The 22,542-nt window shown below is 39.1% G+C and overlaps 1 protein-coding gene across 1 annotated transcript in view; it reads right to left on the bottom strand.

The window, feature by feature from the left end:
* Positions 1-22,542, bottom strand: part of dchs1a (dachsous cadherin-related 1a) — a 125,591-nt gene that overhangs the window by 19,871 nt on the left and 83,178 nt on the right. The window contains exons 3-9 of the mRNA XM_051863054.1: positions 11,225-11,413; positions 9,156-9,387; positions 7,851-8,087; positions 6,423-7,463; positions 4,300-4,487; positions 3,472-3,568; positions 2,663-2,820 (exon numbers count right to left, since the gene is read on the bottom strand). Coding sequence (XP_051719014.1) covers positions 2,663-2,820; positions 3,472-3,568; positions 4,300-4,487; positions 6,423-7,463; positions 7,851-8,087; positions 9,156-9,387; positions 11,225-11,413 — 2,142 coding nt within the window. The remainder of the gene's footprint in view (positions 1-2,662; positions 2,821-3,471; positions 3,569-4,299; positions 4,488-6,422; positions 7,464-7,850; positions 8,088-9,155; positions 9,388-11,224; positions 11,414-22,542) is intronic.

The raw sequence follows: 22,542 nt of genomic DNA on the forward strand, positions 1-22,542 counted from the left end.
AATTGACTTGAAAATTGGCATGCAGTGTCTTTGTCCGAGGTGCCATGATTGTTTATGACTGAGGCCTCAAACTCAATTCCTGGAGGGCCACAGCTCTGCGCAGTTTTGCTCCAACCCTAATCAAACACACCTGATCCAGCTAATCAAGGTCTTTAGGATTACTAGAAACTTCCAAGCAGGTGTGAGTTGGAGCTGGTTGGAGCTAAACTGTGCAGAGCTGTGGCCCTCCAGGAATTGAGTTTGAGACCACTGGTCTATGAGGATATTGACGTATCTCAAAAAACATGTCCGCCATAGGCCAATGAAGTTTGAGCAGCTATCAGACAAGGTTAACGGAGGCCAATCGGAACGAAACTCGCTGGGCCTGTTTGACTCACTGCCAAGAGGCCTGTAAGAAATTAGAAAAAAAATCGGCCACCGGGGGCTGTGTATCACACGATTTTTCACTCACGACATTCATACCACATGGTAGAACTCCTCATTCTGAGCAACTTTGCCTCTAGGACCGCCGCTGTCCATCGAATCGTTCGTTAAATATTGGAGACTATTTCAAAAACCAACTTTGGAGAACTAGTCCTAGGTTTTTGGCTCAACCTCAATAACTGTTAAAAAGCTTAAACATCATATATTTCCTATGGTAAATTACCTGTAAATAGTCTTTTCCATCTATGAACGAGATGGTTACAGGCTTACCAAATAAAACATAACTCATTTTTACGTATGTGCTTAAAGTGCTTGAACCCCGCTAACTGCTGCTCACAGCTATATTATTTTTTATTACGATAAACCACAAAAGATCTAACATTAGGTCTATTGGCTTATTATTTAATTTTTTATTTGAATTAATTTTAAACTACACATCAGCACAGACTTACAACCCATGTGTCCTCCGAGTTGACTACAAATCCAACAAAACAGGAACATTGCAGCCCACATTTTTTACATGGAATGAAAAATAAAACTTTTTGGGGGAGTTTTACAAGCTCAAACAACAAACCTGCTAGCATTAATCAGAGTTAATTTGATGGGTCTGTGACTGCCAGGAAAAATAATACTGGATTAAAGTAAACATAATCAGAATAGGAAACTGTTAGAACATTCAAATTTGCAAATATTCTTAATAAAAATACAGAATCCTCATAGATGACTCAGAAACACTTCAAAGCAAAAGAACCTCACTTCCTAATATGGAAGCCTGCAGTTTCTTTTCACAGATGAGATGTTGTTTTGATAGATACTAGAGACTGCGTATGTGTGTATGTGCACAGAAAGAACGAGAAAGACAGGTACAGAAAAATGGAAACAAACATTTAGATAAGGAAAAACGCACACAAACACAGAGAAGCTATGTATTAGAACTCAAACAAGTGAAAATAAAAGTATGCACTGCAACACATGTGCTCATGAATAACCTATTAATTTTTTACTATGACTAAATCATCATTACGCAGCAGTGTGATTAGTATATTGGCAATAACGAGATTCTTGAGGCCAAGTCTTCTAATGAAACATAATAGGACAGAGGAGTAATTAATCCCACATTAAGCGGTAAATGACATGTCAAAGCACGTTCCAACAAAACATCTACTTTTTTTTCTGCACAGCTGCTTTTAAATCAAACTGTTGATTTCTAAAAGTATCAAAGCCTTGCCAGAGCTCTTTTTTATGCTAATTAGATATCAATTATAAACTTCATTATTTGTATTGGCACATACGTAACAATAGTAAATGGTTACACAGCATAAATGTGTTTTCCAGGCATTTGTATGTTGGAATTTACTACCGTTGCTGTCCGTTGAGTCTGTTTCCACTCTGTTGACTAGTTCGAGAAATATTAATTTGATCACTGGGGTATTTCACAAGGAGCTTTTCTGTTCTTCAAAGGGCTACTGAACTGTATTACGAGACTTTGACACAACATAGCAGAAAGCACAGCTGGCACTTGTATCGGTGCAGCTGGGAGACGGTCACTCCTACTTTGAATGTTTTACACCGTAATATCACGCTTAAAATGTTGCAGACAACAACGGCTAGAGGGAGGGAGGGAAAAAAGTCAAAGCTAAGACATTCATCTTTGAGCACCTAAAATTAGCCAGCTGAGAGTATTTTTCCCGGCATTGCTTGGGGAAGGTTACAAGACTTGGACTAGGAGAGATGAGCTAGCTATGGAAATTTGCAGCGCAAGAATGTAAGCCTTGATTAGGCCAACTAGATCATTCCATATTTCCTTCACATGATGTTTAACCTGAGAGCGGATGTAAACGGATCCATTCCTGTAGAGAATAATTTACAAGTTCATATTTTCATATAACAGTATTAAATAAATCATTTTGCATGTTATGAAAAGGAGATGAGTAGATCCATGTGGCGGAAGGTGCTATTTTTAACTTACGATGAAGCCAGTCTCTGATATGACCAAAGGTCACTTGTGTTACACTGAATTTTTGGAGGGCTATAGCCATAACTAATCAAGCCATAATATACATTGTTAGGAAATTTGTCAGGAAACCTGCCAAAGAATGAGGGTCCAGAGGGGATGTTTAATCCCTCCGTCATCCAGTGGATTAAATTTGCATGATTTAGATTGGTTCATAGACTCTAGGTGTATCTTAACCTAGCCACTGTTTCATATGTCCCATTTGATTCATGGAGGGGGACTGACCTGTATTTTCAATGCTATGGTGGAGCTCTGAGGGGGTGAACCTCGGTCCGAGGCCAGAACGATGAAACTGTACTCAGGCCGCTCAGAATGGCTCAAAAGGGAAGAGGACCGCAGCTCTCCGGTGTTTGGGTTCAGAGTGAAACGTTCAGCTCTAGGACCTACGGCAAAGACAGGACGGAACGGGCAATGAAAGACAAGTTTGTGTGCATCACTGTATGTCCTAACCAGATAAAAAATGATTAGATAGACCATTTTTCTACTGTACAAAGGCTGCATATGACTTGATCCCATCTGGATTTGATTAAATAGTTATGTGTCAAATTCAGTAAATGTGCTACAAAACATATTTAATGATCTCACGCGTCAACACTTTACCTTCTACACTTCACGTCATGCTGCTTGAACTGTGATGAATAGCAGAATATTATCGCATGGGTCAGGTATGATGTATTTTTGGTACCGGCATACTTTTTAGTATCAGTATACAGTGCAATCTTAAAAACACACTAAAACTGTACTTTTTCAAATTAAATTAGCTGCAACTGCATTAATCATTTTGTTAAGTGCTTGTTTTCTCTTTGAGCAGCGTCACAATGGGTAGCCCCGCCCACCGTGGAATCTCATTATTCTGAAATGTTGCTCCACAGCACACTGACCATTAAATATCCTTTGATTAGCAGGGACTGTATCACATTGCAAAGCAGTTTCATGTTTAGTAGTCGAGACGAAACGCTTATCGCTATAAACTTTGCATCTGCTCACAAGATGGTTTTGATTAATTGACTTGTTCACCGATGCATCGTTCTTACCAGACATAGAGTAGAAAATAGTTCCATTTTCTCCTTCATCAGGGTCTTTTGCATGAATCGTTCCCAGTAGAAATCCAGATGGTTGACCTTCTAGTGCCTGTTACAGAGATTTCAGTTCACTTTTTAAACATATTTAAATCATATCATATACATATTTTTTCCTTATATTCCATTTAGCTCTTCAAAAACACAGTAAAACAGTCAAACTGTGAAATATTACTACAATTTAAAATACAAATTTTTTAATTTAATATATTTTAAAATGTAATTTATTCCTGTGATGACAGCTGAATTTTCAGCAGCCAGTTTTCTGTCATATGATCCTTCAGAAATCGTTTTAATATGCTGATTTGGTGCTCAAGAAACTTTTCTTTTTATTATCGATGTTGAAAACAGTTAATTTTTCAGGATTTTTTTGATGAACAGAAAGTTCAAAAGAACAACATTTGAAACAGAAATCTTTTGTAATGTTATAAATGTCTTTACTGTCACTTTTGATCAATTTAATGCATCCTTGCTAAATAAAAGTATTTATTTGTTTTCTTACTGACCCCCAACTTTTTAACTGTAAAGTTATTTCTTTTGAACATATTTGCCTAGAAATCTCATCAGCTTAGCCAGATCTAAAATATCTCACAAAATCTAATCAAATTACAGCTTTATTGCTGTTAGTCCAGGTTTATTCGTTTTGAGGCATCTACATGCTAGTGAACTAAAAGTTGACAAAATGAACTTGTAGAACATATACTTTACACATTATAATGTACAGTCTTTCTCTTTTAAAAGACGTAGCTCTGAGGATTATGAATCTAATATTAGCTCTCATACCTGCAGCAAGAGCTCTCTTCCTGTCTGAGCATGGCTGAAGTAGGGCGCATTATCGTTCTCATCCAGAACCGTGATGAAAGCAGTGCCCGTGGCGCTGCGTGCAGGGGTCCCACCATCCTGAGCCACCACAATGAGCTGGTAGCTGGACTGAAGTTCACGGTCCAGGGAAAGTTTTGTGCTTATCTCACCTTTAAAAGAGTAGGACAGATGGAAAAACATGGAAAAGGGGTGAGAAACTATTCCACTGCAGCAGAAAATGTCAGTGGCAGAAGGCACAGATGGCACATCCTGACATCACCAAGAGGATCCCCCACAGTTAGCATGCTGCCAGAAGTCTGGAGCTGTGTGATGTCCAGTATGGTCAACAGTCCACAGTAAAGATGGGTCAGAATAGTCAACTAGCCGTCCAACAACTGACTACTGGATTGCTGAGGTTGGCTAGTTTATATAGGTTTTCTTTTTTTAGCTTTATTAGGTTAGCAGTTGTAAAACTTCTAAGACAGCGTGCTAACAATTAGTAAAAATAACTGTTTTTGTGAGGACTATGATTGCTTTCTGAAATTTAAGGTTATAATCATTATTTTACCTATTTATTTGATGAATATCTGTCAGTCAGCATGCTGACATTCAGTAACTGAGTCATTCCACAAAACCGGTACGATTTGGACTTACACATTTTTAGATTTTTTTTACCAAAATGTATTACTTTTCTGAACACCCCACGACATTAATGACACATTTAACTTTCAGAAAAACATATTTTTCCATCTCAGGCATCAAATCCCTATTATTATTGGTCATTATTTTAAGTTATGGACACTATGGGAGCTCTCTGAATATTATAAAAATCAACATTTTCCTATTAATCAGATGTTCCTCACACTAATTCAGTAATCGCAAATAGAAAAGTTACATAAAATCTCATACTTTTGCTATACTAAAGCCTGAAATGGGCACTTTTTGTGACAGCAACCTCATCATTTTTTTTATCAAAGGCTTAACTTCAGTATTTTTATGATTGCTCTGAACATTTCAGACAGAATTCAACTAACTTTAAATGACTTTTTCTTAAACTTAACAAAAAAAAAAAATAATAATAATAATAATAATAACAATGTAGGTGTGACTGGGTTGACTGTGACAGGGTTGTGATTTTTTGCCCAAATTGGCCACTGCTCTAAATCTAGTGAATAAATGGAGAGCGCATGGCATGCATGATATTAAGAAATCATGAATAATGTTGAAATAACAAAGATAATTTTCACAAGTAATAGTTTTCTATCTTTAATTGATGTAACGGTTAAGCTTGACAAACACAATTTCACAACATAATTTAGTTATAATTATTAAAGAAGGTGGTAACTTGCCTGTGTCCACTCACAATGTTGTTCAGAAGACTTCTATGATGTCACTTCCTATTAATGATGTCACATAAGTATCAGTTCATTATTTTTATAGGGGGAGAATGGTTTGTGTAACGGGGTTGAGGGGTTACTGAGGTACGGAACTAAATAATGTGATTTTAATGAATAATCATGAATTTACTTAGAAAAAAAAACATTACCAGCAAAAAAGCACAGACTTTTTTTCTCATTTTATTATTCATATCAGAAGTATACTTTCATAGAAGGCCTTGAGGGACATGACAAAATAGGTGGTGTCAACTGAAAAAAACAAAATAATTTCTAATATGAAGAAAAAATGTATGTCATGTTTTTAAACATTATTAAAGGAGACATTTCAATTAAAAAAAAAAGCTTTTAAAAATATATTTTGGTGACCCAATAGATAATAGATTGGGACTCAAATCTTACCGGTTTTGTGGAATGACTCAACTGTCAGCGTTCATGCCTCTTTGGAAAGCTGTTTCTTAACTTTTAGGAAATGCTAATGGACATGACCCTAATCTAGCCATATTATACAGTGATTACTCAAGACCAAATAGCTGATTAATTCATAAACTACTCACCAACTAGTCAATTTTGAAAATATGTAGTTTTGTAAAATCCCTATTCTATACAGAAAAACATATTATCACCAACCACTAGAGAACTGTGCCAAGTTGACCTTGTCACTCAAAGTCGTTCTGGTCTGTTGGACTGTCTGCCATATTTGATTCTCACCTGTGTGGGAGTTGATCTGGAAGTGGCGATCCAGATGGAGCAGGCGGTAGCTCAGCCGACCGTTGAGACCAGCATCTCGATCGTTGGCAGACACCCGGCCGAAGCCAGTGCCTGCCGGCAGGTTCTCGCGCACTGCCAGGAATGCTCTCTCTTGGGTAAATCGTGGGGTGTTGTCGTTTTCATCCATCACTGACACACGCACTGTGGCACTACCCGTCTTCTTCAGCTGTCCGTTGCCTGACGTGGCCAGTACAGTGAGCAGGTACATCTCCTTGGCTTCTCTGTCCAAGGAACTTTTCACAAACAGCCAGCCGCTGTCGGACACAATGCCAAACCCTGCAGCATCACCGTCTGGGTGCAGGTGGTAGGCTAGTGGGGTGGAAGACGGAGAAGATGGTCCAGCGGTGATGCCGCCATCTCGGTTTACTGCTCGAACCTGCAGGAAGCGTGTGTTGAGAGGTGTGCTTTCCTTCAGCTCTACTCGGTACGTGAGGCTATCGAACATGGGACCTTGGCTGTTCTCGGCTTGTACGTGGACGACCAGGGTGAAGGTAGAACTTAGCTGAGGTGCTCCACTGTCTTTGGCAATCACCTGCAGGTCATAGCGGGGCATGGTCTCGTACGACAAACTGCCAATGAGGCGGATGTGCCCACTGTTGCGGTCAATGCTGAAGGTTCTCTGGGCATTGCCGCTGAAAAGGTCAAAACTCAGAAGACCATTGGGTCCAGAATCGCGGTCTTCTGCTTGGACCTTGTACACCACTGTACCCATCCGTGTGTCTTCAGGTAGAATCAATGACTCGGAGGATGAGGGCAAGAAGATGGGTGCGTTGTCATTGACGTCAGACACTGTAATTCGTACCCTAGTCTGGCCAAAGGCTGGGGGGTTACCGCAGTGCGCCTGGACTTCCAGATTCAAGCTGGGTTGGGCCTCGTGATCCAGAGGCAAGCTTGTTCTCAAAGCCCCAGTCTCTGAATCCACAGTGAAGTAGCCCATTGGGTCACCAGAGCTAATAGTGTAGGAGATATCTTTCGAGACACCTGAGAACCAAGAGGCAAAAGGCCAGAGACACATCAGTTCACAGTGTAGCAAGAAAACAAAGACGAAGAGTTATTTTTCAACACATGAGACCAGAATTTAGTGCCTTAAGTATCCAAAGCAAATTGTTAAAAAACCAAGTGGTGAAACAGAATCAATGATTAATGTTGATTGTAAATGAGGTGTGTACAGTGGTTCCATGCCTATTTGTACAAGTGGTGCACCATGGAGAAAAAAGCCAGAAGATGTCTGTCAGCGCGCTTGAACACAGTCCAACATGACTGATAAATGTGGGTATGCATTGAAGTCTATTTTGTGTTTAAACATGTTAAATAGGGATTTTGTGACCAAAGGGGGGACTGAAAAACCTCTGAGATTAGCTCACCCACCGTTCTTAGTGCTGGCCCGCACAACGCCAACTTGTGTTCCACGCAGGGCATCCTCAGAGACCAAGAAAAAGTACTGAGCTTGTTCAAACACAGGGGGTGCAACCAGTCCTGCCACTATGCTGATGTTGACCCTGGCATTGATTGGAGCGGTAAGGCCCCCACCATCTTGGGCTGAGACCACCATCGTAATGACTGAGTTTGCCTTTCCATGTAGAGCGCGTGACAGTGAAATCACTCCTGGGAAATGCAAACCCAAAATAAATGTTTCTATTAAGTTGAAAGGTTTCTGAACACATCAAGCCATACTGAATAAGAGACTTTTTTGAAAAACAATAAATAAATAATACTGACCCCAAACTTGATATATGTATATGGTTTTAAAATCTTGTATTATGATAGCCAATGTGACTAATGTTGAAATCCACTGATTATGATCCTTGAACTTGTACTTTGATTAAAGGATTAGTTCACTTTCATAAAAAAATTTCCTGATAATTTACTCACCCCCATGTCATCCAAGATGTTCATGTCTTTCTTTCTTCAGTCGAAAAGAAATTAAGGTTTTTGATGAAAACATTCCAGGATTTTTCTCCTTATAATGGACTTCAATGGTCTCCAAACGGTTGAAGGTCAAAATTACAGTTTCAGTTCAGCTTCAAAGGGCTTTAAACGATACCAGACGAGGAATAAGGGTCTTATCTAGAGAAACGATCGGTCATTTTCTGAAAAAAAAAAACAATGAATATGCTTTATATAAACAAATGATCGCCTTCCAAGTGCTTCCGCCAAAACCGTACTTTCGTATTCTTCAAAATGCTTACACTGTATGTCCTACCCTTCCCTATTCTACTTACGGAAAAAAATGTAACTGGCGCTTCGTTTGTTCCGTAAGTAGAATAGGGAAGGCGTAGGACATACAGCGTAAGCTTTTTGAAGAATACGAAAGTACGGTTTTGGCGGAAGCACTTGGAAGGCGATCTTTTGTTTATATAAAGCATATACATTTACATTTTTTTCAAAAAAGACGTTCGCTAGATAAGACCCTTATTCCTCGTCTGGTATCATTTAAAGTCCTTTGAAGCTGCACTGAAACTGTAATTTTGACCTCCAACCGTTTGGAGGCCATTGAAGTCCACTATAAGGAGAACAATCCTGGAATGTTTTCATCAAAAACCTTCATTTCTTTTCGACTGAAGAAAGAAAGACATGAACATCTTGGATGACATGGGGGTGAGTAAATTATCAGGAAAATTTAAAAAAAAAGTGAACTAATCCTTTAAATGAGGGTAGATCTAATCTTCTCACCAGTATCTTTGTTGAGGGTGAAGAAAGGTGAGCTCCCTCCAGGTACAGTACGGTACGTCACTCTGCCGTTCTCCCCAGCATCAGGGTCATGAGCAGTCACCTTCAGGACGGAGGTTCCTGGGGTGCTCTGCGTACTCAGGCTCACTGCATAGCTCAGAGGGTAGAACGCTGGTCGATTGTCATTTATGTCTATCAGGTCCACCCGCACGTATGCCACTGAACTTAGTCCACCCTAGAATAAATCGGTCATTAAAGGTCTTTATAAAGAACATACAACACAATCTAACTAGATAATAATACAACCAAATGATGGAGGCTGGCTACATAATAGGCTTAAAATCTTAAGAAACCATACCTGCAAACTAGTCGCTTTTCGGCCAGATTCGGGGTTTTGAATCAAAATATGTCATTTATGTGAATCGTGTAGAGTTTTTTTTTTTTTTCTTGGGGGTGGGGGGTGTCAGGGTGAGTTTGCTGGCACAATAAATCGAAAATGGGCTACTTTCCCATCGACTGGAGTGAGACCATAGACGTCTCTCGAGCTGTCATGATCTTTTTTGGCGCTCTGTGGTGTGACTGACACATCGCTGTAGCGCTTCAGTTCAAACAAAGGCAGAGCGCACGTGAACCAATCATCTCTTCGGCTTTACAACACGAAATAAACGTGAATGGATGTAGGATGAATGAATACCGAAGGTATGTTGAAAGATACAGTACAACTTACTGAAATCCATATCATGTCATATGTAACGTTAATTGATCAATCATTGTTTCAACTGCGGAAAAGCGCCAATAAAACAGCTTGTAAAAATGTCACATTTACCATAACATTTACCTCAGAAAAGCCGTTCAATGTCAAAAAAACTTGTTTGTCAGCTACAAAAATGAACTTAGAGAGGAGCATTTTGATACATCCACTGTGACTATAGGCCATTGCATATTCATGTAATTAACATGTGCTTCAATACTGAATGTAATAAACAGTTTTATGACGGTCAACATTTAAATGTTTAGGCCGATATTTAAAACGAGTAGAAACAGTATTAAAAATGAGTAGAAACAAAATTATGTCATTAAAAATTTATTAGAACAGTATTATAAATTTGTAATTTATATGTAAGTAGCTTACAAATCAATTAATTTTAACCTTTAATATTATAATGATGTACCAGCTGTGGTTCCCTGTATAGTTTACAGCATTAGTTGAGATACTTTTTTTCCAATTTGTCATGTACTGTACCTGATAGGCCCCAAATTAATCATTATTGAATTGAAGGTAATCAAATCGAAATCAAATCGCAGGGCTTCTGAATCAAAATCGAATCCAATTGTGAAATTTGTGTCAATGCCCAGCCTTAATGTTAATAAATGTTTTGTTTTTTTTGTTTTGTTTTGTTTTTGTACTTGATTTGATTTATTTTCTTGTGGGAGTGCACCAGAATGCTTAGTTTATATGTTAAAATCATGAAAATTTTCTCCTGGGGGAGGATGCCCCCAGACACCCCTACTAATACTGACTTTGTAAACATGTCACCTTTTTCACCACTTTGGAGTTTGCAGGTATGAGAAACAGAAAACTTTCCCTAGAATGTCTGTACTACACAAAATTACACAGACAACATTTGCGAGAAACATTGAAACATTTCAAAGACTACTTCTGGGGAGGAAGTAGATTGATTATATTCCCTGTTGAGAACTGCAATCTGCCAAGGGAACAGTGTACACATGGGATACGGTTCTTGTCGCTAAACATCTTGCTCGCCTGGCATCCCATATGGAGCAAATGGCATGTCAGGAAAAAGCCCCAACTTATTAAATATTACAAGCTGGTGCTCTTTAGGGGCCAGCTGCCTCTGAGCGCTTTAATGTGTCTGCTGAAATTTCCTTCAAGGTATTTAAGTATGCTTTAAAGTATTACTTAGGCACAGGATGCTAAACCGCTACTGAAGAATTACTATGCATGCTATTTTTTTTTCACTTGCTTCCAAAATGGACATCTCTGAAAACAATCCAATCACAGTTGATGTTACAATTGTATTGGTGAGGGATGTGGCTGCTGAGACACTCACCCCATCCACAGCTGTAACGGTGAAGTCGTAGTTGGCTGGACCCTGGTCACGGTCCAGGCTGGTGGTAGTACAGATCTGTCCATTGTGCTTGCCAATGTTGAACTGAGACGGGGTCACAGTGCCTGGACCAGAGCCCAGAGAGTAGGAGATGGAGCCAAAAGACCCACCATCCGCATCAGTAGCTGTAACCTGGAAGAGGAGAAAAGAAATTAGATTAAAGTTCAGGCAAATGTAACAAAACAAGCTTAAGCAGAGAAGCCAGACACTTTTAGTGTTTGGGACCATGGTTCAATAGGATTTAATCACAGGTCCTGATCTTTGTTTATGTTAACCGGTGATTGTTTCTACACTCGGCAGGAATAATTATACAAGGGTCGATATCCAACTGGTAGTAAATGACTTTTTTGAGGGGTGGGTTAAAAATAAAATCTCAATATTTACAGCCTTTTGATAAATATTTACGCATTTGCTCTGAAATCATTTAAAAGAAAGTTACTTTTTATGGACAATATTTTTAACAAACGGTTGCCAATTAAATAAAAAGTGTAAACAGAATAAAGCATAATAAAGAAAAATCTACTTAAAAAATAATTAAGGTATGTTTACAATTCCGTCAAAGGTGGGGAAGCGTTGTCTCATAAACGACGGAAAATTCCATCAATTGTGAGGAAAGAGTTAATGCTGTGATATTCACAAATCGCAAGCCAAAGAAAGACTGTGAAACATCAAATGATGTGATCATGATGTCCAAATAAATAATAGATAATGCTATTTCATGTATTCTGACTTATTTACACAGTAAAAGAGTTGGATTCTCATGCTAAACATGGCCAAAGTTTCAAAACATGAGTTGGACGTATGACGGAGTATTTCTGTTCCAAAAATTCTCTTCCAAATCCTCACAGGATTCAGACATTTTTTTTCTAGTATCGGCCTGAGTGACGTAAACGGGGGTGGAATTCCTTGTACGGGCACTTCTCCCGGAAGAGCGTGCGCGCACACGTGGACCTGAGCGAGAGCGCAAGAGCACGACCATCAACGCGCGTTCGGGTTTACAGAAGTCGTTGGCAGTGCTGCACAGGTCACAGGACTTCACGAAATCAACAATGTCACCGAAGAAGTGTGTTTTTGGTTGTGAGGGAAAGATAATCTTGCTTCCCAAAGAACCCAGCGTTAAGTAGAGCTGAGAGTTTTGTGCTCACGCATTACATTGATGCGCTCTCCATATTTGTTATTAAAATAACCATAGAAACTGATAGTTGCAATCACCTTTTTATTGGTTAAAATGAATGGAGAATATTGTGTTTTTCCATGGCTGCTCGAGCCCTCAGGATCAGCGCTTATGGTTTTATAAACAAAGCCCAGTTTCACGCTGGATTTACAGATCATTTGAAACTGAAAGATGGAGCGGTCACAGCGATAATGACCCGGTCATGAGTCGGAACCGCAGGTGGAGAGTAAAACTGCTTCAAATGTCTGTTTTGTTGGCAATAGGCGCCTAAGTGCATATAATATAATATAAATTCATATGCTATATTCATTATAGTGATTCAAAAGTTATCCATGGATAATGCGATGGCGTATTGTGTGTGTTTAAATACAGTTATTTTGCTGATCATTGATAGCTTGTAGACGATCTCTACACAAAAGCTGTGCGTACTCGTGACTCTAGCTCCGCTCACAGGACACGCCTCCAGGAGCTCGGCTGTTTTCGGAAAGACTCAGTACAGCGTATGTATCTTTTATAAATATGATTAAACTAAAGACTTTTTGGAGATATGAAGGATGCACTACTACTCTATAGGTACTCAAGATTAACATGAGATTGGCAGAAACTGTGTGATACGCCCCCTTTAAAGGATTAGTACACACATATTGTGACTATTTAATATACCCCCCAGGTCTAGTTTTAATTTACATGTTCATATTCCAAGACCCCTCAGCAGTTTCCTCCCACAGATAAACCTGAAACTCCACTGAGCAACACCACAAAACATTCATCTGACTTGATTCACAGCCCTTGGCATTCAAACGCTGCTCTGGTGCTCTGCAGCAGGTACATATACTGCGGTAAACTAAGAGAGCACATGGAGAGCTCTTCTGCTACAGTTGGGTTTGATCAACCAAGCCAAGAGGAGGGAAGCTACTGGCAGCTAGCAGACATAAAGACTTTCACAGACACAGCAAACAGCTCAAGAGAGAACGACAGACAGATAAACAAATGAAGAGAGAGAGAGAAGGACAGAAAGAGACTTGTATAGATGTGATGACTATCTGGGAGAAAATGAAATGCCATTCTATGCAAATACAGAAAGCGAAATGACTTTCTATCCAGCTTCTTATTCATCAAATAAAAGGAAAATACTGCTTCAGCTGATGACATTTACTCTCAAATAACATTACACCTCGGCCATGAGCCGTCTGGAGTGGATGACGGCTGAAACTGTGCAAAGAGTTTCTAATGACGTTGAGATGAGGGCATCGGGTCCTGGCAGAGGCCGTGGAGCAAGTGTAGGAAAAATAATCATCATGAATACAAGAAGTCCCAGCCCACAGTGGAGAGATGTTCCACCTTTTAACCATCCAAGGCCCTGAAGCAAACCCTGATATTTTACAACCGAGCACAAAGGAGGGGGATGATATTCATAAACACCACACTACCTATCCTTATTCCCTTCACGATAGCTTGACAGAAGTTGGACGCCTGAGGCCTGAACAGCGAGAGTTTGAGGTAACAAACCGTGGAAGGGCGGTTTGACCAAGGATCTGCTTCATGGACAAAGCCATTTTCCATGAAAGCCTGGCTTGAACAGAGAAAGCAGGGAAATGTCTAGGGGACTTGTGGGTCTCAATATAGTCCAACTAAAGGGCTCCAAAGCACCACTGTAAGATAAATATTTCCTCTCGGTCGTAGCAGCTATTGAATGGAAGATATATTAGAAAAGGAAGCATGTTGGTCACAATAAGAAATCATATATTTGTACTCAAGCCATCTTTAAAACATCTGTCAAGTTGACTATATGCACGGTACGTGTAATAAGACGGCAGAAAACAATCAGTATTAAACATGTAAACCCTTCAAAGGTAGAAGACTGAAACCAGAAGTGGGATTGAGTTTCTTTTTCCATCTCTCCAACAAAAAAGAATTTAAATAAAGTGGCTTCTCAAAAAAGGGGAGAAACCCAAGCTCATAATTTCTAGAGTGTGTTTGAATATGTGGTGAGATGCTGGTAATCACGATGACTGATTGAATGATTGTCTTTTCGGGTCCTAAAGGGGGCACCTAAAGTGCATGCATACACAAAAACAGGCATATATGTGTTCACACACACACACACACACACACACACACACACACACACACACACACAGGATCCGAGGGATTTGGGGATGTACTGTTTAAGAAGCGGGTTGCCTTGCCAGTACAATAACAGTTCATAAGAAGTTTAGTGGAATCTCAATCTTGACTGAATCATAAGTGGGTCAAAGTGTGCTTGAGCTGATTTCTCAAAATCTCTGCTAAATCCTCTGTGCTTTTCCTCACCGTAACTCATGGAGACACTCAGACTCAGACACGCCAACAGTGCACAATGCACGAGATGACCTCAAAAACTGAATCTCACCTAATAAATTTCTCAACTCTTCTACAAAAATGTTACATATATTACATCACAGTTGTCTAAAAAAGTCAAATGTGCACCACCAAAGTGAATTACAAACATTCAAACTTATTCTCACCAACTGCCATTGGTTGTACAAACAGACAGTACCGCCCCCAAAATCACACTATTGGTTGAGCCAACGTTGCTGTGTCGGGATGCTCAAACAAACAGAGGTTTGGTGTTTATGTAGAGTGTGGTTTAATCGTCATACATAATTTATTTTCAGAGTGTGAAAGTGAGACAAGAGTGAGAATACTGTATTGGACACGTTCTGCAGCTCTTACGGTTCCCTCGCCTCTCTCTCCATGTGCGAGAGAAAGATGCGAGCCGCCCTGAACGAGCCAAGCGAGACTTTGGCTGGGCGAACTGTTACTGCAGAACAAGCCAAAGGAATCCAATGCTAACTTGTGGAGTTTTGTGGTTCACCCACCATTCCTCTTGACTCCTTTTTTTAAGGGAGAAAAAGCAACATTCAAGTAAGCGAATACAAGATTAATAGGGAGAAAGAATAAGCTTGTCCAGTTCTCGTTAGTTTTTGCTAATGCAATGGATCTGGTTTCCCTGCATTGGGTTTTCTCAAGGCTACACAGCTCATTTAGTGGGTAAGCGACCTGGCTGATGTTCTCCCAAAAGGAAATGCTGAATATGACAATGAAGTTTTTGATTTGTTAATTGACCACCTTGGAATGAACATGCAAAACTTTTACTTGGATGTCTGTAAAATCTCAGTCGACAAACCACTGACTCAAGGTTGCCTGTAAGTTGGTGTGTGGTTTGATAGAGGACAGTGAAACTTCTCCGTGAGACAATTTCCATGCAAATTATGTCTAAGATCTATGATCCAACAAAAATGCAAGATATGTAGATTTGCTAAATGTAGTTCATTTAGCATTCAGAACCGCTTCATTTAATTCTGTGGCACGTTCCTAGTCAAACAAACCATCTTACAGCATTCAAGACCAAACCATCTGATCAGGAAGCTTTCATAGCCAGACTAAACACTGCAGCCAACAGAACAGTTTGTGAACTTGCTAACAAGCCAATCAGAGTCTGTTTGACAAACACACTTTTGTAAGCCCCGTTCTATACTACTGATCTTCTCAGGGAAGACATCAATAAACATAAAACCAAAGATATCACAAATTACATCACCCAAACACAGACAAAAACCCCCAACAACAGCAGTACAAGGCAGCGAGTTGGTGTAACTTGGCACTGGGGTCATCTGGAGCGACGTCTCTTACACAAACATGACATGGGGAGAGTACAGTGGTGACTTTGCTTAAATAACAAGAAACCCACAGAGTGATCCAACTGAAACAGCATGATCTCGCGCAAAAGAGAATCTCAGTTTCAAACATCTTGCCTTCTTTGCAGCTTGTGTTTGGACCGAAAGCAATGGTTGCTTTTATTTAAATGCTGCACAAACTTGCAAAAAGCTCCACAAATGGGAACGATGGTTTAAAAATGGGCTAAAAAACAATGCAGGAACTAAATAGTTCACTCAAAATGGATAAACAAACAAACAAATAAATAAATTCTGCCTCTATTATTAATGACACTGGAGGGGGTCTGAGACTTACAAACCACAAAATGGACCAAAAGCAGTTCAAACTACTATAATGTACCCAAATCAGAGTTTATTAATGAAAACATAAAATATAACAAAGATCCTGACAATATAATTGAATAAACATGACTTAACTTTAAAAAAAAAAAAAAAAAAAAATCCCTGACACATTCTCAAAATGTCCTCTCTCTCAGGTAGAATTGGGAAGTCTGATTCATTTTAGTGAATCAGATTGTTTGGATGATTCTTTTCAATGAATCATTAAAGAAAACGATTCACCAATTAATTGGAGTCATTGGCTAATGTTCATGCACAGCATTTTACAAACTTTCTAGTAAAGAAATATTTAGTTAAATACTTGAATTAGGGGTAAACTAACCAACTAAGGCCTCCAGTGTTTAAATACAGGATACAACTCCTGTCTGAAATCTAGTTTATATCAAAAGTCTCTCAGTATAAGCCACAATATGGCTTTCATATTTTCAATCTGGTGATATATCTCATTCCATTCCATAGCAGGGGAGATAAGAGATCAAACAGAAAACAGCACATTCTTCTCTCAGAAGGATACTTACAGACAAAGCCAAGCACACCATAAACATACTATGCTCCCAATAATTTCAATACAGCATTTTATTGAAGCTATCATTCATATCACATGACTTCAGAAAGACAAAAACAGCACACTGATGGACGATTCCCAAACCCATGGGAGGACACGCACAAACACTGACTGACTGATAAATACAAATATGAAAGCAGGCATTGAGCGAAAATATAGATGGATGGAAGTGTAAAGAGATATGTGCGACTGACAGACAGTGGTGAAAGGTGACAGAAAGACATGGACTGATATATTGAAGGACATGCTTTGAGTTATTACAGCTGTTTATTGAGAGATCTCTCTCTCTTTCTTTTTCTTCTTGGCATCACTTCAGAGAGCTGAGGAAGAAGGGGAAACGGGATACCTCCTACTATTTTCTGGCCTTCTTGACCGGCGACCGAGTGAAAGCCGCACATCCCTCCGGCTCATTACAGCCACAGAGCTGACGCATTTGACATGTAACACATCCGAGACTAGAAACACAAATCTACTAGTGAGCATAAACAATAACTTTTTTTTTTTCATCCCAAGTTGCAGATTTGTTTTATGTGAAAAATCAGAATATCACAAAAAATATTCACAAATGAAGCAATGTTTCCATCCCACTGGATGGATGGATGGATGGATAGGTGGATTGATTGATTGATTGATTGATTGATGGGTGGATGGATGGATGGATGGATGGATGGATGGATAGGTGGATGGATGGATTGACTGATTGACTGATTGATTGATTGATGGATGGATGGATGGATGGATGGATGGATGGATGGATGGATGGAGTATTATTTGAAGACCAAGTTCGCCAAAAATTCTGGTTGTTTTCAACAAAACCAACTGCAGCATGTTTTGCATTAAGCATTGAAACGAGTTAGATGTATGCCATTGTTTTTAATTCACATATGTTCTCTGAATTTTCTTCTTTTATGTTCCAGAAATTCATATGGGTTTAAAATGACACGAAGGTGAATAAATTATGACATTTAATTTCTGGGTGAACTATCCCTTTAAATACTGCTGTTTATCACTGTTCTTTTTTTCACAATCACATCATTCAATATGCAGCCCTGCTGCCAAAATCATAAAACATAACAGATTCACTGCATTCACTTCTTGCATTGCTTAAAAATCACCAATGAATGTCCATTTGGACAAAAACAGCAAGTAACATAACACAGACACGTTATGAAAAATACCAGATGCATTCTCTACGTACTAACATTTTTTATGACACCCTTTCAAGTGGCTGGCAGTAACCCTAAAGGTCATGGTGATCTGCATCTACTGCAACTTTACACCACAGAACAAGCTGTCAATGGGCGCAATATGGCGGTTTTGTATTAGCAAACATCTCTCGTACATATTTCCTTTGAGTAATAGATCGGCATGACATCATCGGAGCGCTCCTCCAGATCTGTGAAGTACGCGGCACTCTCCAGATGTCCATTAAAAGGGATCTGCAGTATAATGGGATGCCTGTAAAACATCATATACATGTCAAGATCACTGAGCACCCTAATTATTTCTTCATGCAAGGAAGCTTGGCTTCATCCTAGGAGCCGTGCCGGCATGAGCCGCCCGCCAGGACACTGTCATCAGGAAATGTCCAGGAAAGGTCAGAAAGTCTTGGATCGAAAGAAGCAGCTGACACGGACTGGTCATGTTTCACATTTTTATCAGACGCAGACTTATTCTGGTAGTCGACCACAATTTATGTCAGGTATGGTGTAAAGGCCTGAGTTTTGGATGTAAATATTGGGGTTGGAATACTTCTGAAAGGTGTTGGTTTCTAAAATAACACAGCTTTGAGCTTTTCATCTCTGGCCTTGACGTGACAGGGAGGGGTAGCAGCAGGTACTTTCGGCTGGGGTAAGGTGCAGATTTTTGGCAGGAGATCACAGGATGGCCAATTCAGACTAAAGAGGAGTAATGACACCAGGAGGACCGGTGCGGAGGGACTATAGAGTATGGTTTCCCCTTTTTCTCTCATCTCTCCATAACTGTGAGTGTTTGTCTTTCATCTGGTCCTCGCAGCTGGAGGTGATTAAGGCATCAAAATATGTACAGAGAAAAGTGATAGATTGGGGATCTCAGAGAGGAGAAGCAGAGACCGAGGGGTTAATAGCTGCAAGAGGAGTTATGGGTTCAAAATGGACTCGGGGTATTAATAACTTGATATGCTTTCAGAGAACACGACAGTCAAATAAATGCTTGAGAATGCATTTGAATAAACATAGATGTGATGACAATGTCTGAGCAGTTTAGTCAGGAGATTAAATTAAAGACTCGAAAATGAAAATTCTGTCAGCAATTACTCTCCCTCATGATGTTCCAAACCCGGAGGCGGTTATTTTTTCCGAGGTTATCTTCACCGAGCTCTTTCTATACAATAACAATCCATAATGAGCATGTACATTAGGTTCCAAAAAGGACAAAAACAACATAAAAAGATTAATAAAAATAGGACATATGGGTAATGTGCTACATTCCATATATATATATATGCGCTTTCTCACTCTCTCATCTCTCCGACAGCAAGTTGACACACAAACCCGCCTCCCCTCACTCACTCATTTCAGTTGCTCCGGATAAATATTGTTGGTGTTACAGGACTTGAATTTAGGTGTGGGATTGCGTGTATTGCGCATAATTTTACTCATTTTGTGCTCACAACCAAAGTGCGTGCACATAAAGCCACCTCTCAGTACTAAATTGAGTTTTTTTTCGTTGCTTATCGTGCTTAAACAGTCAAGTACACACAAAATAATGTCAAAATGCCGGTCTTGGCAAGTATTCACATAAACACAGTCAGTGTGTGTAACAGTGTAATGGATCCATTAGTCAGGTCTTAAAGTGTTAGTTCACCCAAAAATGAAAATTTAGTCATTAATTACTCACCCTCATGTCGTTCCACACCCATAAGACCTTCATTCATCTTCAGAACACAAATGAAGATATTTTTGATGAAATCTGATGGCTCAGTGAGGCCTCTATAGCCAGCAAGATAATTAACACTTTCATTTGCCCAGAAAGCTACTAAAGACATATTTAAAACAGTTCATGTGACTACAGTGGTTCAACCTTAATATTATAAAGTGATGAGAATACTTTTTTGTGCTCCAAAAAAACAACAACAACAAAATAATGACTTTTCAACAATATCTAGTGATGGGCAATTTCAAAATACTGCTTTGAAACTTTACAAATCTTTTGTTTTGAATCAGTGGTTCGGAGCACCAAAGTCATGTGATTTTTATGTCATATATGTTTCGCACAAAAAGTATTCTTGTTGATTCAGAACATTAAGGTTGAACCACTGTAGTCACATGAACTGTTTTAAATATGTCTTCAGTAGCTTTCTGGGCATCGAAAGTGTTAATTGTCTTGTTGGCAATAGAGGCCTCACTGAGCCATCGGATTTTATCAAAAATATCTTAATCTGTGTTCCAAGATGAATGAAGGTCTTACGGGTGTGGAACGACATGAGGGTGAGTAATTAATGACATAATTTTCATTTTTGGGTGAACTAACCCTTTAAAGTGACAGCAGCCTAATATACCTGCTGGCCGAGATAATATTAAAAATATCTATATGGCACATCTGTGGCCAGATTTCATTGTAATAATTTTTAAACAAAAGAATTGTTACAAATAAACAAATAAAAACAAAAAAATTTAAAAATGATGTAACACACATATATATATATATATATATATATATATTACTAAACTGTAAATTTATATTTAATTGTATAATATATACCAGTCAAAACAAATATAGCACAAAGAACACAAACATTGCATCTTATCTTTAGCTCAATGCATTAGTATGCATATATTATATCAGTCAGACCATTACAGCTTTTGATTAAATTATTTTTACAGGCAGGTCATCCACTTGTATAAGCTGTTTTTAAGAGCTGACTGTGTTTACTAGTGACCTCTGTAAGGTCTACTGAAGCTCAGAGTGAGCAGGAAGCCGACCTATCAAAACTAAGACTCGTGCCACCTCTGACAAATTTTCCCCATGAGAATTTAAAGCCCAAGCATTTCCAGTGGTCATTTTAGCAGGAACAATAAACATGCCAAAAGCACCTCTGGAAATGTAAGCCGGGCGACCCTTTGCACTGACCCATCACGCCTTACGTCTTACAGAAGAAGCTCTTTGCTGGAGTCCCATTCACTGTCAATTCAACGGCCTCACTGGTTATTTTTGAAATGCCACATGAGACATGCTCTTTTATGCTTTCACACAAAAATGAAATGTTATATTAAATGTTATATTCATATGAGAATATTAGAAAGTGATTATTTTGAACTTGAAAGCAGATGTGGACATTGATATTATAATAAATGCACAGAATAAAATATAAGAAATAATAATAATAAAAAAAAAAATTAAAAAGTTTTGTTGTTTTTTTTGACCACACTCATTTAGAAAAGTTGGCCAAGCTTTGAAACTAGCTTATTTATTTCCAGCATACTGGTGAGCATTGTTGCCTTTGAAGCCGTAAACCAACTCCACTTTTCAGAATCTTGAATGAACCCAGATGAATTTCAATGAGAGTTTAGTGGGATGCTGAAGAGACGTCAGCAGAGACGGAATAATGCGATCCATGCTCGCTATGGGATCTAACGGTACTGATGTGGCTTATGGCACCGCTCTGCTGGTCAATAACTCCCTCGCAGGACTGCGTGCACAAACACAACACGCACACGGTAGCAAATTCCACCCGCAGCCCTGCCGCCTGGCACCAGTGTCAGATGGGTTGTTGAAAGGCCAGTTGCAGAGAACAGCAGGGTTTTTCCGATGCATTGTGGCCTTCGCATGGCCTCCTTGTAAAAGTCAGAGAGCACGGCTTTTATACAGGTTAAATGTAGTACGGTCAGTGCTGTAAAGCATGACTGTGGTCAAATTTTCTGTGGCCTACATGAGAATACATGGAATGTAAGTGGACCTGACATTATGTACACATCATTTTGACTGCTAGATATATTGCTTTCAGTGAAATGTCATTTTAGACGTGGTCAGTAGGAGTCAGTGGTCACATCACTCATAAATGTCCTCAAGGCAAAAGCTAATAGCCGTTCTCCTGCACTCAGTCTTGCCTGGATTTAATGCTGCATAGCACAACAGAGGGAACCAGATCTGGTCGTCTACTTTCTTCTGTTGTTCTAAAGTCATCTGTGAGTGGCTACCAATAGCCTAATAATTTGCATATTCCTAGCCTGGAGATACTGGAATTGCATCTAATGGAAAGGAAGGTAGTTTTCCACAATTCCTTTTTCCCTCTTCTCCTTAAACGCTGAGCAATTTGAACATTTTTTTTTTTTTTTTAAATGAGCAAACCCATTGGAAATTACATATATTTAGTATATATACAGTACCGGTCAAAAGTTTGGAAACATTACTATTTTTAATGTTTTTGAATGAAGTCTCTTATGCTCATTAAGGCTGCATTTATTTCATAACAAATACAGAA

Source organism: Ctenopharyngodon idella, chromosome 15, assembly GCF_019924925.1.
Source record: "Ctenopharyngodon idella isolate HZGC_01 chromosome 15, HZGC01, whole genome shotgun sequence".
NCBI lineage: Eukaryota > Metazoa > Chordata > Actinopteri > Cypriniformes > Xenocyprididae > Ctenopharyngodon > Ctenopharyngodon idella.